This window comes from Semicossyphus pulcher, unplaced genomic scaffold, assembly GCF_022749685.1.
Source record: "Semicossyphus pulcher isolate SPU_LCO1_2020_fin unplaced genomic scaffold, fSemPul1.0.p SCAF_19, whole genome shotgun sequence".
Taxonomy (NCBI): Eukaryota; Metazoa; Chordata; class Actinopteri; order Labriformes; family Labridae; genus Semicossyphus; species Semicossyphus pulcher.
The window spans coordinates 340,898-362,268 of record NW_027211692.1 but is presented as its reverse complement, the minus strand read 5'-3'; the positions used below and the strand labels follow the sequence as shown (position 1 = coordinate 362,268).

Here is a 21,371-nt window from a genome sequence, read left to right as displayed (position 1 = left end):
TTCTTTTAGTTTGTAACCGCTCAAACACGCGTGAGACGGGCTGAATGAACGAGGAAGTGAATGAGGGTTTTATATTCCAGAGGGAGGAGACGGAGCGAAGCTCTGAGTGTCCTGAAGAAAACCTGCTCGTGACCAGGTGAGGTTCACAGACTCAGTTACCATAGTAACCAACTCAGAGTTAAAGTTACCTCTCTTTCTGAAACGGCAAACCAGAGGTTTCCCTCATCTCAGGGTGAACAAACTCGGGGTTTCACTAAAACCGCTTTCTGAAACGGACCCCTGGAGCAGAGACCCTGGGTCTGTTTAACTCGCCTCGTCGTGTAGGCGGCCCCAGGTGTGTCTGATGAGAGACACACACACACACACACGCGCACACGCACGCATGCACGCACACACGAACACACACACGCACACACACACACACACACACACGCACACACACGCGCGCACATGCACGCATGCACGCACACACGCACACACACACAGTCTGTCATCTTGAAAAAGAAACTTTATTATGTTCAGGTGAAGCTGCACACAGTGCACACACACCTGTCAGCACCTCCTAACCTTCTGATTCAAAAGACCTTCAACACATCTCGTAACACTGAGGAGGAGGAGGAGAAGCTGGAGGAGGAGGGGGAGTGTTAGGAGGAGGAGAAGGGGGAGAAGGTGGAGGAGGAGGAGGAGGAGGAGGGGGGCAGTAAGACACCCTGACACATCTTGATGGTCTGGAATAAAGACTGGAACAGTTTACAGGAGTAGGTTGGACTATGACACCCCCCACCCCCTGTACTGATAAGGTGTAATCGGTGGGGGCGGGGCTAAAGCACAGGTAAACACAGAAAGGCACACTGTGGCTTGTTTACAGGCAGACGGTGAGAAGGTCAGCGGGCAGCAACACGTGAAGTCTACACAGATAACAGAATAGAGGGGCGGGGCAGGGGGCGGGGCCTGTTTGGTCCGTTTGGGTCTGCAGCTGCCAGAGTTCAGGAATGTTTGGGTTCAGTTCAAGGGGTGGGGTCGGGGGCGGGGCACGCTCGCTGCTCTGCAGTTGTCATCCTTGCCAATTTAGCTGCTCGCTGTCATAGCCCCGCCTCCTGCTGGTGACATCACTTTACATGCCCATCCTGATGCTCTGGATGATCTGGAAGATGGCTGCAGACACACACACACACACACACACACACACACACACACACACACACACACACAGAGAGAGAGAAAATATCCATCACTGACTGACGATGAACTCGTTAAGATTAACTGACTTAATACATGAAGTTGAAACAACCTTTGACCCCCCCCCCCCCACCCCCCCGTGTCACAGTGACACAGGAGAGCACAGTGACAATCACACTAACTGTTTTTCGATCGTTTTCCAAGAGACAAAAAAGATCATCAGTGGTTAATGTTTCATAAAAACAAACGTTTTAATGTTTTCAAATGTAAAACACAAACAGGAAGAGACTCACCGGATCCACACACGACGAAGATGAAGAGAGCGAGCAGCCAGGGACCCACACCTTTGTCCTCACTCATGTTCCTCTGAAACACACGCGCACACACACACACGCACACACGCACACACACACAATAAGTGAATAAGTTGTTCTACATTGATACTGGTTCTATGTGTTCTACGTGATCTTGGTTCTATGTGTTCTACGTTCTGGTTCTGCGTGTTCTACATGATCTTGGTTCTATGTGTTCTACATGATCTTGGTTCTGCCTGTTCTACGTGATCTTGGTTCTATGTGTTCTACGTTGATACTGGTTCTGTGTGTTCTACATGATCTTGGTTCTATGTGTTCGACATGATCTTGGTTCTATGTGTTCTACGTTGATACTGGTTCTGTGTGTTCTACATGATCTTGGTTCTATGTGTTCGACATGATCTTGGTTCTATGTGTTCTACGTTGATACTGGTTCTGTGTGTTCTACATGATCTTGGTTCTATGTTTTCTACATGATCTTGGTTCTATGTGTTCTACGTGATCTTGGTTCTATGTGTTCTACGTTGATACTGGTTCTGTGTGTTCTACATGATCTTGGTTCTGTGTGTTCGACATGATCTTGGTTCTGTGTGTTCTACATGATCTTGGTTCTGTGTGTTCGACATGATCTTGGTTCTATGTGTTCTACATGATCTTGGTTCTGTGTGTTCGACATGATCTTGGTTCTGTGTGTTCGACATGATCTTGGTTCTATGTGTTCTACATGATCTTGGTTCTGCGTGTCGTCCTGTAACACTGCTGAATACATCAGTGAGTAAAGAGAAGACGTTGTGTTATCTCTTCTTTATCAGCAGCAGATCGAACTGATTGATCTGGAGGTGAGTCGATCAATAACTCAGTGATGTCCCACTTTGATGATGTCACACTTAGAGGATAATTATTTACTCATATCTTATCAGTTTAGTGAAATAATAAGTTGTATCCACATATAACATGTTTACGTTTGACGCCTCAGATTAAAGACAAATACAAACAACATACAAAATCTGATGATTGATTATTGAATGGCTGAACACACACAGAACACATATCGATGTTTACTGATTAAAGCGCAGAGATTGTGCCACGGGGACACATTGGGCGACACTGGAACCGGACTGGTTTTTCAGGCTAGTCACTGGTCCAGGATCAGAGAAGTATAAACCGGACTGAGTCAGAACCGCTGTTTGTTCCGTTTTACATCATTTTTTCATCAGAAACACGAACAGAGGAGTTAGCAGCCGTTGTTAAACTCACCGTTGACTTGGCGACGTTTCCTCGCTGAGTGATGTTCTTGCTGTGTTTCTCGTTCGCCATGCGGATCCTCTGCTTGGCCACCATCTTGTCTTCTTCGTCCCTTTGTTTCGTTACTTTTTAATGAAGTTAAAGTTTGTTTGTGGAGTCTTTTCTGCTTCTCTTCCTCTCTGTGATGGTTACTGCGGCGGCTGACGGACTGGGGGCTACTCTCTCTTGTCTACGTACTCAAAAAGATGAAGCCCCGCCCCCAACTGTCTCGCGAGCTGCCGCTACCCACGTAAAGTTACAATGTTTCGAAATAAGACTTCCTTTGCGCTCTTTCAAAATTAAATACACGTCGATCCCTGCAATTTAAGATAATACTTTATTGTACTTATGTAAACTGAAAGGTTAGCGACTTCTTATCTCATTATAAGGATTTATTAAACATCATAATGTCCGTGTGTCTCTTGATCTTGTTTCATTATTAATGTTGAATATGTTTATGAAGATCGTTTTTCATCATTATCTTTTAACATCTTGCTGCGGTGCTGTCACCTTGTTGTTGAGTTGGTTTTGTTGAATTAAAGTTTCACATCTCAAAGTGTCAGTTTTTGCATCTATGATATGAATGTCTTGTGATGTATTTATTTGAATTAAATGTTTGTCGGATGCTTTGAGGAAGCTTATGGGCAACCACTGACAGGCCCGACTGCACACATACACACTGCTGTAGGTGCCACCGATGGCAAAGATGAATTCCCTAGTAAACGTTTTCATCATAAGAATCTCTTACAATGAACACCCATGTTTGAAAAACACTTTTGTGAACAATCGTTTTATTACATTCATTATAGCAGAACACTTTGACTCTATATTGCTTTCTAGCCTACTTATTTTTAACTGTTATTGTTCCCTTCTCTGTTAAACTTAACCTGAGAAAGATTGCGCTTTTAATTTAAAACCGGAAATTACCTCCCCGTTCGTTGCTCGTCGACAGCTTGACGCAGCTGCTGAACTGAACATATTTTAAAACAATTATAATAAATAGCTTTTTATTGTTCATTGAAAATATCGCATCTTCCTTAAGATAAATATAAACTTTTATTTTCAGATGAATCTTTTTTACGCCAAACGTTGTTGTTGTAACTACGTGTTCATAAAACGGGACGGTTGTATGCTGATGTGGCACTGAGAGACCCGCCTTCTGCTGCCTTACGCACTTCCGGCAGACGGCTTTTCTTCTTCCGGCACACGTAAACATGGCGCCCCCCATCCCGCTGTTGGCAGGTGGGTAATATTAGTTTACATTAAACTCGGTTGTTGTCTTATTAAAAGGCAAACACCGACATGTTAGCGAACAGCCGCGGCTAACGGCTAAAAGTCAAACATCACTGCAAAGTCAGCGACCCCAAAGGCTTCCGTTCTTTTAGGTAGAATGAGTATTACACCAAACTCAGTGTGATATCTGCCGGATTTTGTTGAGGTGTTTAGTACAAATAAGTTTAGGGTTTTAAAGAAATATAAATACTTAATTGAAACCTGTAAGGTCTTCGGATTTATTCGGGATAAACAAAAAACACAAGTGGAAATCCAGTAAGAGACATTTATTATCTAAACTGTATCGGTCTGTCTGCTCTCTCTTATCACCTGCTGTCTCAGCAGAGTGAAAATACAATGTGAGCAGCTTTACACAGTGAATAGCCGCTCAAGTTATGACTATGACTATGAAGGATTATATGTAAAATATATTTATGCCGAATTGAAAAGTCTCACCTGTTTGTCCAGCAAATGTGTTCAGAGTCATTTTATGTGACAGGCTCATCGCCCGGTCAAGGTGGACACTTCAAAGTATTAGATTTCCTGTTAAGTTTGGCACACAAGTCTATTGTCAGCCAAAGTCAAGCATCAGTATCTGAGTGGCACTGATGATTAGAATAAACAGAGAACAGACTGCTTCTGTGAATATTCATGATTGGTTGTTTGTGTATGTGTGTGTTTGTGTGTGTGTGTGTGTGTGTGTGTGTGTGTGTTGCAGTGCGTGGGTCAGATGGTACATCTCTGCTTTGTGGTCCTCCTGGCTGTGAGCCACACTTGGCCTTCCAGAGGTAAAAACATCTCCATCTTCATAACTGTGACTCAACTTCATGTATTTCTATTTGAATAAGTCAAACCTATGAATGTGTTTCCTGTTTGTGTGTCAGAGACTCTCGGCTCAGCAGGTGTTTCACCTTCAGCAGAGATGGGACGCTGTTCTGCTGGTGCAACGGACACAAGTTAGTACTCAGTAATAACAATGAAAATAATAATGACAATAATCATAATAATAATCTCATGTTATTCCTACTTCAAAGTGATAATATCACAGTAACTTTATGTAAAATAATATATCTGAAAAGGTAAAACATCATGAGCATTGTAAACAGAATTCCAGTTACACCAGTATAAACACTGACTGGTTTTTCTTTGTTTTTCTTTCCTTCTTGGTTGATTTTAAAATAACCTTTCCTGTGTGTTCACACATTAATTTAGAGAAACCAGGTGATTAAAACACTCCTGTTATAGTTTTGGAAGCAGGTACCTTTTTCTGTTTTGTTTCCTGTTTGATCTGAGAGAAAAAGAAAGTTGTTTGACCCCCAGTCAGCAAACTAACACTGTCTGCCTGTCTGTCTCTCAGTGTCTCTGTGGTGAAGTCTGCAGACGGCTCTGTCGTGTCGAACTTTGACCTCCCGAAGACGTCCTTGCTGGACTTTTCTCCTCTCAGCAGCGTCCTGGTGACCTGGCAACCGTACAGCAGTGAGACGCTCTCACCACACCAACTAGTTATACATATGTACAAGCACTAACTAGTTATACATATGCACATATGTAGACACACTAACTAGTTATATATATATGCACATGCACTAACTAGTTATACATATGTACACTAACTAGTTACAGATATGTACACGCACTAACTAGATATACATATGCACACGCACTAACTAGTTATACATATGCACACTTACTAGTTATACATATGTATACGCACTAACTAGTTATACATATGTATACGCATTAACTAGTTACACATATGTACACGCACTAACTAGATAAACATATGCGCATATGTACACACATTAACTAGTTATACATATGTACACTAACTAGTTATACATATGTATACGCACTAACTAGTTAGACATATGTACACGCACTAACTAGTTGCACATATGTACACGCACCAACTAGTTAGACATATGTACACGCACTAACTAGTTGCACATATGTACACACACTAACTAGTTATACATATGTACAGGCACTTAGTGGTTAGACATATGTACACTTACTAGTTATACATATGCACTTACTAGTTACATATATGTACACGCACTAACTAGTTATACATATGCACCTGCACTAACTAGTTTAACATATACTAGCTATACATATGCACATGCACTAACTAGTTAAACATATGCGCATATGTCTACACTATAACTAGTTATACATATGTACACTAACTAGTTATACATATGTACACTAACTAGTTATACATATGTACACTAACTAACTAGTTAGACGTATGTACACACACTAACTAGTTAAACATATGCGCATATGTCTACACTATAACTAGTTAAACATATGTACACTAACTAGTTACACATATGTACACACACTAACTAGTTAAACATATGTACACTAACTAGTTACACATATGTACACACACTAACTAGTTAAACATATGCATATGTGTACACACACTAACTAGTTATACATATGTACACACACTAACTAGTTAAACATATGCACATATGTACATACACTAACTAGTTAAACATATGTACACTAACTAGTTATACATATGTACACTAACTAGTTATACATATGTACACGCACTAGCTAGTTACACATATGTACACGCACAAACTAGTTATACATATGTACACACTCTAACTAGTTATACATATGCACAGGCACTAACTAGTTAGACATATGTACACTAACTAGTTATACATATGCACATGCACTTACTAGTTACACATATGTACATGCACTAACTAGTTACACATATGTACACCCACTAACTAGTTACACATATGTACACCCACTAACTAGTTGCACATATGTACACGCACAAACTAGTTATACATATGTACACACTCTTAACTAGTTATACATATGCACAGGTACTAACTAGTTAGACATATGTACACTAACTAGTTATACATATGCACATGCATTTACTAGTTGCACATATGTACACACACTAACTAGTTATACATATGCACATGCACTTACTAACTGCACATATGTACACACACTAACTAGTTATACATATGCACATGCACTTACTAGTTGCACATATGTACACACACTAACTAGTTATACATATGCACATGCACTTACTAGTTGCACATATGTACACACACTAACTAGTTATACATATGTACGCTAACTAGTTATACATATGCACATGCATTTACTAGTTGCACATATGTACACACACTAACTAGTTATACATATGTACACACTCTAACTAGTTATACATATGCACATGCACTTACTAACTGCACATATGTACACACACTAACTAGTTATACATATGCACATGCACTTACTAGTTGCACATATGTACACACACTAACTAGTTATACATATGTACACTAACTAGTTATACATATGCACATGCATTTACTAGTTGCACATATGTACACACACTAACTAGTTATACATATGCACATGCATTTACTAGTTATACATATGTACACACACTAACTAGTTATACATATGCACATGCATTTACTAGTTGCACATATGTACACACACTAACTAGTTATACATATGCACATGCATTTACTAGTTGCACATATGTACACACACTAACTAGTTATACATATGCACATGCATTTTCTAGTTGCACATATGTACACACACTAACTAGTTATACATATGTACACACTCTAACTAGTTATACATATGCACATGCACTTACTAGTTACACATATGTACACACACTAACTAGTTATATGTACACACACTAACTAGTTATACGTACACACACTAACTAGTTATACATATGTACACACTTACTTGATACTTTTTGATTTTTAGACAAGTGACTTATTTTTACTCAGATGTTGACTCAGAAAACAAATCAAATCTGCAGTTATTCACTGCATTTTAATTATTTTCAGCTCAAGAGTATGTATTGAAGAGGCAGGCGATGGTTGATGCTGCTATATTCCCTCTTTAGTAGTGACAGGCTTACATATTATCCAGTTGCAATACAAGGTAACGTAGGTGCGTGTGGTTTCTATATAAGAAAGAAGATACATGCAAATGAATGAATGATATATATAAAAATACACTCATATGAATAGAGAAGTGATAAACACTCATTACATGAGATGCTCTCTCATATATACGTTCTGTGAAGTTACTGCCAATGTGAACCTAACACTTCCGGTTATTTAAGGCTAATGTTAAATCTCCCGCTGCCCAACCGGCAGGATTCCTTTATTTTAAAAACCTACGGACGTGCTACATCCGTCACCGAGTGATCAAAGCACATATGATTAACACCATTCACGTCGTACCCAAGCTCAGCAATTAAGCACATAACATTACTAAACAGATAACGAACACATTAACACACATGAACATGTTTCAACTTTACGTGATGCAGGTCCGACGACCGTAATTACGTGCATATAATTAGCATAAACATCAAACAGCCAACATCAAAGCGCAGAATCCTGATCAGAATTGGCTGACATTAAGTTTGTGTATCTACATTAACACAAGAAATACGGTCATTCAGTAGAAAATACTTACTCTTATGCATTTACGCACACATCACTCTTCACAAGTTATTGCACCGCACTGTCCCTCACTCATCTATCACTCTGAAGCAGCCGGCTTATTAATGTGAATGACGTCACTTAATACAGCGAGCCTGTGGGTAAGCTCCCAATGTATGATCTTGACGATATTACCAACAGTACTTCAAAACAAAAGACCCCACATAATTAAAGGCACTTAATAATAATTATTAACACACTTGTCACTTTGCAGCCTTTTTTACAGTCGGTTTCAAGGCGCCCTGTAAAGTCTGTTTTAAGGCCCGCTTCTTCCTCTCTGCGATATGAAACTCTGGTGATGTTTCACATCAGTCCGAGCTGGTGCTGAGTCCAGTCACTACCTGATCTCTAATAAGGGGGCGTGTCGGCTAGGGATGCACGATATTAGATTTTTTGCCGATATCTGATATGCCGATATTTTACAACTCATTTAGCCGATTACCGATACTGATACCGATTTTTTTCCTGCACACCTAATTGCAGAGATCATCACCTCTCTTCTGTATTGGAATTAGTGTACAGTATAACGGTGATACTCTTATCACATTTGTTACGGTCGGGGTGACGGGTCTTGAGATGGTTAATCAAGTTTGTAGTGTTGAAAGACTTTGCCTTGGCTCCTCCTCGCATCATCGAAGCTATGATGCGAAAATGAACTATCGGATATCGGCGTGTTGGAGAAGTTCATTTTTAAGCCGATATCGGCCGATACCGATAACGTGCCGATAATATCGTGCATCCCTAGTATCGGCCAGTAAAAGACTTCCGTGGAGGCTGCTCTCGTGTATCCTCGCTTATCGCTCCTCTGAATTCCCTCCTCTCTCCTCGCTCTGCCGAGCAGCGATAAGAGCTTTGAGACGGTCTTCAAAATGGCGGCTCTTGAACTACTTCCGGTTCAAGCAAGGAGCGAGGAAATATCACTTAAGAGACATGAGAAGCAGCCCTGGGTGTCATCCTCGACAGCACACTATCATTCTAAGCTCACATCAATAATGTCACTCGGTCTGCATACTTCCATCTACGTAACAACAACATCTGTGTGTGTGTGTGTGTGTGTGTGTGTGTGTGTGTGTGTGTGTGTGTGTGTGTGTGTTGTGTGTGTGTGTTGTGTGTGTGTGTGTGTGTGTGTGTGTGTTGCAGAGACTCAGGACAGTCCTCAGGGAGATGCTAACCTGCAGCTGTGGGACGTTCAGAGCGGTCAGCTGATTAAAGCTCTGTATCAGAAGAAGGTCGACTCCTGGTCAGTGAGAACACACACATGACCTGTGAGCGTGTGTGTGCTGCATGTATTAATGTGTGTGAATGCTTGTCTCTTATTGGCTGCAGGTGCCCCAGCTGGTCTGACGATGAGCAGATCTGTGTGCGGAGCGTCAACAACGAGCTGCACTTCTACGAGAACAATGACTTCAGTAAGATCCTGGGCTCTCTGAAGAACCTCTAAAGCTGGAGATATTCTTTTAAACCTTGTGTTCGCGTACACAACCGTCTGCATCGTGAACGCAATTGTTCACATGCTTGTCTTTGCACTATGTGTGTAACTGGAGGATACCTCTAGAGGGCGCACCAGAGAGCTCAGTCCGTATGCAGCTACTGTATGTGCAGGATGTAAACAACAGACACGGAGACACTCGAGGAGGTTACGTTCACTCTGAGATCGCAGCAGAAACAGCTTCTGTGTGTTCAGTGGACAGAACACACCGTCTGCTCCGTCCCCGCTCCGTCTCTCCAACATGTTCCTCATGTTCCTCCGTAGGGCTGTCAACGAATATTCTTAATTCAATTATATAACCGAATTGTAATAAAAAACAGATATTTGGATATTGGAATTTATATACGATCTTGCGTGTTCTAAAGTGTTCTCGCGGCTGTCTCGTGTGTTCTGGTATGTCCTCGCACGTACTCTCCTGGTGGCGGAGCATCTGTGAATGCTCGCATCGTCACTTTGAACTATGATTTAAATGATTGAGAAACTATGATTGAGAATTTACAATTTAAATCCAGCCTGGCAAGAGAGAGAGAGACTCTCACCTGCAGCATAACAGACAGGTGTAGTAATGATGATTATTGTTAAAGGTGTATGTTTATGTTTAAGTATACCTGTTGCCGCACTTCTTGCTCAGAGCGATGAATGTCCGCTGTACTGTAACCTAATTATTGGGTTTATTTTGCGAGGTGTAGGAAGCCTATGTTGATCTTTTAACGACGTGTTTATGTTTAAATAAATATATCTTGGCATGTTTGTCTCTGTGCAGCGGCGGCGACACATTGTACACATGTGTATCACTGAGGACTCGGTCTATCAGCTTGTCTTCAGAACTTTCTGCTTGTTGTCCCTGCTGCTGTGTCGACCCTGCCACATCCCCTCTGCCTCTACACTGCCCCCACTGTTCATGTGCTCACTGCATCTCGCGTACGCGTAGCATTATTCTTTGAGGACAGCCGACGCCAGTACTCGACGACGCACCAAACAAACACAGGGAATGCGGGGCAGCCATCATGCTAAACATGAGTGCGTTGTCAAAAGCAGGTACATCTCCGGCCTAAAGGTTCCTGGTCCCTGGGGAAACTTCCTGCAGTGGAAATGGTTCCTTTCAGAACCGCGCCCCCCACCTCACTGTGTTTTCTCTGTTCAGACTCGATCGCCAACAAGCTCCACATGCAGAAGGTGTCACACTTTGCTGTGTCACCTGGAGGTCAGCCCTGCAAGGTGAGCATCCACCCCCCACACACACAGCAGAGAGGGATGGACATTTAACCTGACCCCGGTCCCACCTGTCCTGTTTGTCCCCTCCAGCTAGCCGTCTACGTCCCAGGCAGTAAAGGGGCCCCCTCGTTTGTCCGTCTGTACCAGTACCCGGTGCTGGGAGGGCCCACTGCCGCCCTCGCCAACAAGAGCTTCTTCAAGGCGGACAGAGTGAGCATGCAGTGGAACCAGAAAGGTGGGGGGCCGAACTCAGATGACTGTATTCCAGATGACGTGATGATGTTGATGTAAGAACCCACTTCCTGTCTCTCTCAGCGTCGGCGGTCCTGGTGACGGCGAGCACTGAGGTGGATAAGACCGGAGCTTCATACTACGGCGAGCAGACGCTGCATTACCTCGGGGTCAACGGGGAGACGGCGCTGGTTCAGCTGCGTGAGTGCTGCTCAGGTCGATGCGCCGCGTGTGTTCATGTACGCTTTGCTCTCTGCTGTCACAGCTTCGATTTCAGAGAAACCAGTCACACCTGCAGGGATTTACCTGATGTGTTAAACTATTTCTGCCGTGTTCCATCATCAGTGGCTTATTTGATGACAGATATCAGTGAATGATTATTTATCACTAGGATAATAACCAGACAAATATCTGTCATTTTATTTCATGTCGTAAAAGGATTGAGACTCATGAAGCCCAGACACAGCATCAGTCTCAATATGTACAGACTGAAAATATCCTACTTTTATAATTACTGTAAAATATCATTTTAATTTTAACTGTATTGCTGATATCTGAAATTACATGTCAATAATTAATTTTGACTGTTCATGTCTGAATGTTTAGAAATGTAGATTTGTGTTAATGCGCTGTGTAACGTGAGAACAGCTGAAGATATTTACAGTGATCACTGGAACTGAAGGGAACTGAGTGTCTACATCACGTGATGGATCGTCTACTTGGAGTTGGATCTCGGTTTTGTTTTCATGTGTAGCTCTGTTCTAACACACAACACAAACTAACAGACAGAAGCAGCAGCAGAGCAGCAGCTCCTGTGTCCTGTGAGCTAAAATCACTGTTTTTATGAATGGAGTCTGGTGTGTGTGCAGAGAGCGATGTAACGTCTGTGTGTGGTTAAAACCATCATCTTCCTCTGTAACACAAAGGTCTATCTCTGTAGGGATCCTTTCTGTCATGTTGTCACACACTTAGAATAACAATCTGAGCCTGTCAGTGGAAACAACAAGAACTTTTAGGGGACGACCTTTGACCCATCAAGGATTATGTTGCAGCCATTACAGCCTGTTTCACTGCTGCAGGATGAACACATCTACTGGAAACATTCACACCTGTTTGTTCCTGTGGGTCATTTAGACATTAATATATAAAGATAGGGCCCAGGTCTAAAAACACCTGTCGCAGCCCGTACTGTTCACACACCTCTTCCTCTTCATGTTTGAAACAGCGAAGAGCGGTCCGATCTACGACGTGGTGTGGAGTCCCAACGCTGCAGAGTTCTGTGTGGTGTACGGCTTCATGCCGGCCAAAGTCACCGTCTTCAACCTCAAATGTGACCCAGTGTTCGACTTCGGAACTGGACCACGAAACGCGGCCTACTACAGGTATAGCACACCTGTCCTGTGTTCAAATGTTGCATCAACAGCTTCCTAATTAGTTACTGTGTCTGTCACATGAGCTGTTAAAATCCTTCTGATGCCACAAATACTTCACTTCACAGTTCAATGGTTCTTCCTCTTTCAGTCCTCAGGGTCACATCCTGGTTCTGGCTGGCTTCGGGAACCTGCGGGGCCAGATGGAGGTCTGGGATGTGAAGAAATACAAACAGGTGAAGAAGAACAGCAGCACACACAAACACTTAGTCATGACAACATGCAGCAACAGCAGAGTGACGCCGGGGACTGTGTGTGTGTGTCTGTGTGTGTCTGTGTGTGTGTGTCTGTGTGTGTCTGTGTGTGTGTGTCTGTGTGTGTGTGTCTGTGTGTGTGTGTGTGTGTGTGTGTGTGTCTGTGTGTGTGTCTGTGTCTGTGTGTGTCTGTGTGTGTGTGTGTGTGTCTGTGTGTGTCTGTGTGTGTCTGTGTGTGTCTGTGTCTGTGTGTGTGTGTGTCTGTGTGTCTGTGTCTGTGTGTCTGTGTGTGTGTCTGTGTGTGTCTGTGTGTGTGTGTGTGTGTCTGTGTGTGTGTGTGTGTGTGTGTCTGTGTCTGTGTGTGTGTGTGTGTGTGTCTGTGTCTGTGTCTGTGTGTCTGTGTGTGTCTGTGTGTGTGTGTGTGTGTCTGTGTGTGTGTGTGTGTGTGTGTGTGTGTGTGTCTGTGTGTGTGTCTGTGTCTGTGTGTGTCTGTGTGTCTGTGTGTGTGTCTGTGTGTGTGTCTGTGTGTGTGTGTGTGTGTCTGTGTGTGTGTGTCTGTGTGTGTGTGTGTGTGTCTGTGTGTCTGTGTGTCTGTGTGTGTGTGTGTCTGTGTGTGTGTGTGTGTGTGTGTGTGTCTGTGTGTCTTTGTGTGTGTGTCTGTGTGTGTGTGTGTGTGTGTGTCTGTGTGTCTTTGTGTGTGTGTCTGTGTGTGTGTGTGTGTGTGTCTGTGTGTGTGTGTGTGTGTGTGTGTGTGTCTTTGTGTCTGTGTGTGTGTGTCTTTGTGTCTGTGTGTCTGTGTCTGTGTGTGTGTGTGTGTGTGTGTCTGTGTGTCTGTGTGTGTGTCTGTGTCTGTGTGTGTGTGTGTCTGTGTGTCTTTGTGTCTGTGTCTGTGTGTGTGTGTGTGTGTGTCTGTGTGTCTGTGTGTCTGTGTGTCTGTGTGTCTTTGTGTCTTTGTGTCTGTGTGTGTGTGTGTATCTTCGTCTCTCTCGCGCTCTGTGTAGTTACTGACAAATATATTAAAGCACACAAATAAAACATCACATTTGTCAATCGCGGTGTTTTATTTTGAAGATTGTTTTGATGTTGAAAATTGACCGGATTCTCTCGTTGTTTCATGTGTGACTTCCTGCCAGGATTGACGCGATCGCTTGCGGCTCGCGCAAAAAACATTTAGCTATTCGCTGCGCTTCCGCGTCCCGTGTGTTTCCGGCGTTAGCTTCCTTATCTGACGGTCAAAGGAACCATCGTCCTAAGACAAAGAGAGCAGCAGCAGCAGCAGCTCGTGGTAATTGAGCTATACCTGCGTTGTTTGCATGCAGCAGACCTGAAAGTTTATCCAGTGTGTGTGTCGAGTGTGTGTGTGCGTGCATTTGGGATACAGCCCTGGACCTGACCAGCCGATGGTGACGTGCAGAAAACCATGTGGGACAAATTTACATCATGATCTGTCAATCAGAGGTGGGCGGCTCCCCCCCCCAGCCCCGTCTGTGAGGGGGAGTCTGTGAAACCACGTGTTCATTTTCAAATATATCCTGATGGAGACACATCATTTACTGGAGATTACACTATTGTTGCTAGCACACTGTACATTAGCCGTTAGGTTACCACTCAGAGACTGCGCCCATTCCCTCTTCAGAATCACAGGCTGCACGCGCGGTCGGCGCATACGCACTTGCATTGCCTCGGCTCGGAAAGCTCTGGCTTCAGGCGTTAGTGGGGCTGGAGCCAACGGCTGGAACTGATAGGGCTCGGGACCACCACGGCCCTCCACCACACTGAAGTGCTCTTCAGGGGACTCTGGAGGGGAGAAGTCCTCCACCTCAAAGAGCGCTCTGTGCCATATGGGCCTTGTGACTCTGCGTCGCTCTCCATTTTATTCTGGCCAGGGGAGGGGACGTCACTGACACTTGAGTGTGTTAAGTTCAATAAGTGATGTGATCAAAGCCCCTGTCCAGGACAGACTCACGTTAATGTTTGGTATAATGTGGCCCTCAGGTGGCCCTCAGGTGGCCCTCAGGTGGCCCTCAGGTGGCCCTCAGCTACATCTGGCCTTAAACAACATGGATTATTTTATGATTGAAACATATTCTGACATGTGCAAACACAGTCAATACTGACTGTAAGTGTTCATGTCAGAACGCACTAACACTAACACAGATGGCAGCAGGAACACTGGGACAAATGGATGTCACATATTACAGACATCCAGGTTCCAGCTCTCATTCTCATCAGTGTCTCGCTCTGTCCCCAGGTGTCCAAACCTCAGGCTCCAGACGCCACACATTTCTCCTGGTGTCCTGACGGCGAGCACGTCGTCACGGCCACCTGTTCCCCCCGGCTGCGGGTCAGTAATGGTTATAAGATCTGGCACTACACTGGCCCCGTGCTACACAAATGGGACGTGGCCGCTGGAGCCGAGCTGTGGGAGGTCCGCTGGCAGTCGTTCCCCGATGGCAGCTTCCCTGAGCGGGCCATAAAGTACCAGGCGGCCTCCAGCGAGCTGGGAACCACACAGGCCCCGCCCAAACAGGCATACCGCCCACCTGCACTGAGACACCTGCCAGCCACGGCCAGCACCAAACTGGTGAGCAAACTGTGAACAAGTCAGATTACTTTCATTAGCAATTAATCGGGAATCTTTTAGTCTATAAATGTGAAAGAAGCTGTGAAAGGTCGACTTCAAACTGCTGCTTTTTCTAAAACACAGACTCTTCATGAACTTTAATGAAGGACAAAATAAAAGCTGCTAATGTTTGACTTTCATTTGAAAAAAAGGCTGAAACACTTCATTTATCAAAATAATTGGCAATTAATTTTCTTTGATTGACTCATCGATTAATTAATTTACGGTTGCGGTTCTAGTTTAGATATTTAAAACTCCCATGATGCATTTCAGGAACAAAGCTTGACTATGAGGTCTGACTGTGTCGAGGTCAGATCTTTATAAACAGACAGGAACAAAGACAGAAGACTAAGTGTTGGTACTACCTCGGTGTTGTGTTAAAGTGTGTGTGTGTGTGTGTGTGTGTGTGTGTGTGTGTGTGTGTGTGTGTGTGTGTGTGTGCGTGCGTGCGTCAGCATGAAGAGGAGCCCCCTCAGAACATGCGTCCTGCAGGGGAGAAGAATCTCTCTAAATCAGCTCTGAAGAACCAGAAGAAACGAGAAGCAAAGAAAGCTGCTAAACAGGTGAGCTGACGTCAGCCAATCAGACAGCTCAGAGGCTGCGACATCACAACATCGTTTTCATATTATCTTCTAAAGTTTGCTCGTCAGGGATAAGTCTGAGTACACGTTGTAAAACAACTGAATAATTAGCAGCAGATGTTGCAGTGTGTAACGAGAATGTGTGCAGGTTTTTATGTTCTCGTGTGGACGCAGATTTTTGTTAAATGAACATCATGTTTACAGAATCTTTGTTTGTTTAAAAATATTTCCTGAGTTTCCTGTCACATGATCCCTCCTTAAGAGGACGTCAGCCTGTCAATCAAAGCGGTCAGGAAACTGATCAGATTGTGTTCAAAGAAATGGTCACGACTTCTGTTTCTGTGAATCGTCAGGATTCATAAGCTGAAATAAAACACTTTTCCACAGGAGGCGAAGTCTGAACCTGACCCTCCCTCTGACCCCGCCCCCGTCAGCAACAGCCAATCAGAGGCGAGCAGTGGGGACCCAGAGACTGACAAGAAGATCAAGAACCTAAAGAAGGTGAAGAGCAGTGAATCCTTCAGACTCATCAGCACTGTGACAGACAACAGGTGTGTTCTGAGCTGTGATTGGTCCAGGTGTCAGTGATGCATTCATGTGTTTCAGAAACTCAAAGCCATCGAGGAGCTGAAGGAGCAGCAGGCAGCGGGAAAAGGCCTGCAGAAGAACCAGGTGAGCACCTGGACCTGTCCACTTTGTCCTAATTATGGTGTCATAATCACTAATGACTAATAATCAGACCGTGACCAGGTGTGTGACCAGGTGTGTGTGACCAGGTGTGTGACCAGGTGTGTGACCGTGTGTGTGACCAGGTGTGTGACCGTGTGTGTGACCGTGTGTGTGACCGTGTGTGTGACCGTTTGTGTGACCAGGTGTGTGACCAGGTGTGTGACCAGGTGTGTGTGACCAGGTGTGTGACCAGGTGCGTGACCGTGTGTGTGACCAGGTGTGTGACCGTGTGTGTGACCAGGTGTGTGACCGTTTGTGTGACCGTGTGTGTGACCGTTTGTGTGACCAGGTGTGTGACCGTGTGTGTGACCGTGTGTGTGACCGTTTGTGTGACCAGGTGTGTGACCAGGTGTGTGACCGTGTGTGTGACCGTGTGTGTGACCGTTTGTGTGACCAGGTGTGTGACCAGGTGTGTGACCAGGTGTGTGACCAGGTGTGTGACCGTGTGTGTGACCAGGTGTGTGACCAGGTGTGTGACCAGGTGTGTGACCGTGTGTGTGACCGTGTGTGTGACCAGGTGTGTGTGACCGTTTGTGTGACCAGGTGTGTGACCAGGTGTGTGACCAGGTGTGTGACCGTGTGTGTGACCGTGTGTGTGACCAGGTGTGTGTGACCGTGTGTGTGATCAGGTGTGTGACCGTGTGTGTGACCGTGTGTGTGACCGTGTGTGTGACCAGGTGTGTGACCAGGTGTGTGTGACCAGGTGTGTGACCAGGTGTGTGTGACCAGGTGTGTGTGACCAGGTGTGTGTGACCGTGTGTGTGACCAGATGTGTGACCAGGTGTGTGACCGTGTGTGTGACCGTGTGTGTGACCAGGTGTGTGACCGTGTGTGTGACCAGGTGTGTGTGACCAGGTGTGTGACCAGGTGTGTGTGACCAGGTGTGTGACCAGGTGTGTGACCAGGTGTGTGACCAGGTGTGTGACCAGGTGTGTGATCAGGTGTGTGACTGTGTGTGTGACCAGGTGTGTGACCAGGTGTGTGACCGTGTGTGTGACCGTGTGTGTGACCGTGTGTGTGACCAGGTGTGTGACCGTGTGTGTGACCAGGTGTGTGACCAGGTATGTGACCATGTGTGTGACCAGGTGTGTGACCAGGTGTGTGTGACCAGGTGTGTAACCGGGTGTGTGACCAGGTGTGTGTGACCAGGGGTGTGTGACCGTTTGTGTGACCAGGTGTGTGTGACCAGGTGTGTGTGACCGTGTGTGTGACCGTGTGTGTGACTGTGTGTGTGACTGTGTGTGTGACCAGGTGTGTGTGACCAGGTGTGTGACCAGGTGTGTGACCAGGTGTGTGTGACCAGGTGTGTGTGACCAGGTGTGTGTGACCGTGTGTGACCAGGTGTGTGACTGTGTGTGTGACCAGGTGTGTAATCAGGTGTGTGACCAGGTATGTGACCAGGTGTGTGTGACCAGGTGTGTGTGACCAGGTGTGTGTGACCAGGTGTGTGACTGTGTGTGTGACCAGGTGTGTGACTGTGTGTGTGATCAGGTGTGTGACCAGGTGTGTGACCAGGTGTGTGACCAGGTGTGTGTTTATTCTTCAGCTGGAGAAAGTGCAGAAGGAGGAGCAGCTGCTAAAGGAGCTGGAGGAGCTGCAGATCGGACAGTAGGGGGCGCTGCAGGAGCTACAAGCCCCGCCCCCAATCCTACGATCCACCACACACATGTTGCAGTTTAAACAGGCTGGGGGCTGTAATATTCTGGGTTTCCTGTTTAGGTAAGAGGGGGCAGGGTTTTTATGATGTGGGGTGGGGTCATGGATGACACGCCCATTACAGTCACAAACTGATGGTGTCCTGTTTTCCAAGCTTCAGTTCTTCCTCGTTATGTGGAGGCGCCCAAAGGAATTCTGGGACATGTAGGAGGAAGTTGTAGTGTGTTTGTGCGTGTGCGTGCACGTGCATGTGTGGCAAGTTGAAGCCAGCCCAATGACGCCCTGTTGCTATGCAACATCTGTACAGCCTTTGACAGTGTTCCTTTCAGAATAAAAGCCTCATGTTCACGCACCTGTAAGAGTTCAAAGTTTGAATTAAACTCTCATAAACTCACTTTGATTTCCAGAGTTATTTACATGAGGTGTTCAGGAACCTCCGGCTCTGTGGGAAATTTCATATTCTTCACATTATATTTCATAAATTCACACTGCAAACACCTCTCTTTCTCACTTTGTTACAGCTTTCTGTGTGTAGTGATGAAGGTCCTGAAAAGGTCATTCTTTATTGATCGCCAGAGGGGAGATTAGAATTAGCGGTGTATGTAACTGGTACACAAATGTGTATGACGATGATGATGAGATTCAGCTCAATGCTCATAAAGAGCTAATAAGTGGAGTAAAGAAAAATGCTAACAGCGTTCTGTATTAACAAATTAAAATAAATGTCTGAAACACTCAGTCAAACAACAGACATGTTGAAATGTTCATTTAAAGCACAAAAAAAGAAAAGTTCAATTATTTTCATTTTCTGGTTTAAATTGTTCAACTGTGCTACGTCGCCTACTGTGATCCTCATGGGAGACTGCAGCATCCACATCGATGACACATCCAGTGCTCTCACTAAAGATTTCAGCTCGCTCCTTGACTGTCTTGGTATTATACAACATGTCAATCTCCCAACACATAACAAAGGTCACACACTGGACTTAACCGGCTGTACTGCTCTCTTTCCCATCAGTCTTACTGTTGCTGAGTTCCCCATCTCTTTTTGAGGTTCACGCCCCCTTGACCAAAGTGAGGGAGCAACAGACCATCATCTAGAAACATCAAACATATTAACCCCACAGACCTCACTACCCTGATAAATTCCTACCCCAGCCCCGTCCATCCCCCTCCCCTGCTGACTTGGTGAGTCACTACAATGACTGTCTCTCCTCTTCCCTGGATATCCTGGCCCCCCTGAAAACTCACCCAGTCTCCTTCGACTGCTCCCTGGTTCACCTCTGACCTCCGCCAGCTCAAAACCACCGGCCGTCACCTTGAGCGGCTGTGCAAAAAGACCGGACTCTCAGTGCACACTCAAATGTACACTGATCACCTGCACCTCTACAAGACTGCCCTCTCCACTGTCAAATCATCCTGCTTTCCCAACCTCATCAGTACTGGGAAAGGCAACACCAGAGCCCTCTTCTCAACCATCAGCCACCAACTTCAGCCTCCTAAAACCCTCCCACTTAATATTTCTACTGATGACTTTCGCAATTCTTCAGCAACAAAATCAACACCATTCACTTACAGCTGGCCTCCTCATCCACTTCCTTAAGGGACCCACCTCTGATGGTTACCACATGCCAACCTCCCATCAGCTCCCTGTCCAATTTCACCCCAACAACAGAACACACCATCTCAGAGCTCATTCACAACGCCAAATCCACTACCTGTCCGCTTGATCCCTTTCCCACTACCCTCATCGAAGCCTGTCTGCCATCCCTTTCACCCATCATCGCTAAAATAATCAACTCCTCCCTCACGACTGGAACTGTACCCCCCACTCTCAAATTGGCTGCAATTACACCCACCCTCAAAAGACCTGGTGCAGATCCAGCTGACCAAGACCGTTACAGGCCCATCTCCAACCTTCCCTTCATCTCAAAGATTGAGGTGGTTTCCGCTCAACTACAGTCCCAGCTTGACTCAAACAACCTCCATGAACTATTCCAATCTGGTTTCATCCCTGGTTAAAATCACCAACGACCTCCGTGCAGCGGACTCTGGACTCCTCACCATCCTCATCCTCGTCGTCTTGATTCACATCATACCTCACTGACAGGCAACAGTTGTCCAACTACAAAACCAAAGGCCAGGGTGCTCTGCTGTTTCACTGAGTGTTCCCCAGGGGTCAGTATTGGGTCCACTTCTTTTTATCATCAGCCAGCCACCCTCACAATCCTCAGAGTTGTACAATTAAAGTGTGGAAGTCTACACGTGATGTGTTTCTCACAGAAGTCATTGATATGTTCCATTAATTGCGATTAATTAATTACAAAGCCTGTATTAATCAATGAGATAAAAAAAAATGTAATTGATGTGCTCATGCGCACATACCTGGGTGGTACAACAATATCCTCTACTCCCGCTGCTGAATAAAAAAATCCTAGAGGAAACACTGTGCGGAGAGATCATCGGCACGGACCTGCCCTCCAGCCAGGTAACATCACTGGAGACCCCTCACACCCCGGTCACAAACTGTGGCAGGCGTTACAGAGCACTGTACACCAAAACAAGCAGACACGGGAGCAGGTACTTTCCCCAGGCTGTCACTGTGATGAACAGCTAACTCAGCCAGAGTGTCAGGGACAATA

The 21,371-nt window shown here is 45.1% G+C and overlaps 2 protein-coding genes across 2 annotated transcripts; one reads left to right on the top strand and one right to left on the bottom strand.

The window, feature by feature from the left end:
* Nucleotides 1–490: 490 nt before the first annotated feature.
* serp1 (stress-associated endoplasmic reticulum protein 1) lies at nucleotides 491–2,978 on the bottom strand. Its single transcript, XM_069668067.1, has 3 exons — nucleotides 2,751–2,978; nucleotides 1,473–1,545; nucleotides 491–1,155 (listed from the first exon to the last, which is right to left on the bottom strand). The coding sequence occupies exons 1-3, from the start codon at nucleotides 2,832–2,834 to the stop codon at nucleotides 1,115–1,117; spliced, it is 198 nt and encodes a 65-aa protein (XP_069524168.1). The 5' UTR covers nucleotides 2,835–2,978; the 3' UTR covers nucleotides 491–1,114.
* Nucleotides 2,979–3,988: 1,010 nt separating this feature from the next.
* Nucleotides 3,989–19,443, top strand: eif2a (eukaryotic translation initiation factor 2A). The gene is made up of 16 exons (XM_069668045.1): nucleotides 3,989–4,019; nucleotides 4,768–4,837; nucleotides 4,934–5,005; nucleotides 5,407–5,525; nucleotides 9,722–9,821; nucleotides 9,908–9,990; nucleotides 11,215–11,288; nucleotides 11,376–11,520; nucleotides 11,601–11,717; nucleotides 12,742–12,898; nucleotides 13,038–13,122; nucleotides 15,392–15,724; nucleotides 16,219–16,326; nucleotides 16,732–16,845; nucleotides 16,951–17,016; nucleotides 18,620–19,443. The coding sequence occupies exons 1-16, from the start codon at nucleotides 3,992–3,994 to the stop codon at nucleotides 18,683–18,685; spliced, it is 1,737 nt and encodes a 578-aa protein (XP_069524146.1). The 5' UTR covers nucleotides 3,989–3,991; the 3' UTR covers nucleotides 18,686–19,443.
* Nucleotides 19,444–21,371: the final 1,928 nt, after the last annotated feature.

Coding starts and splice junctions, on each gene's coding strand:
- eif2a (XM_069668045.1), top strand. CDS start 3,992: ATGGCGCCCCCCATCCCGCTGTTGGCAG. Junction 11,718..12,741: donor GACGGCGCTGGTTCAGCTGC/GTGAGTGCTGCT, acceptor TGTTTGAAACAG/CGAAGAGCGGTCCGATCTAC. Junction 12,899..13,037: donor CGAAACGCGGCCTACTACAG/GTATAGCACACC, acceptor TTCCTCTTTCAG/TCCTCAGGGTCACATCCTGG.
- serp1 (XM_069668067.1), bottom strand. CDS start 2,834: ATGGTGGCCAAGCAGAGGATCCGCATGGCGAACGAGAAACACAGCAAG. Junction 1,546..2,750: donor GAAACGTCGCCAAGTCAACG/GTGAGTTTAACA, acceptor CGTGTGTTTCAG/AGGAACATGAGTGAGGACAA. Junction 1,156..1,472: donor CTTCGTCGTGTGTGGATCCG/GTGAGTCTCTTC, acceptor GTGTGTCTGCAG/CCATCTTCCAGATCATCCAG.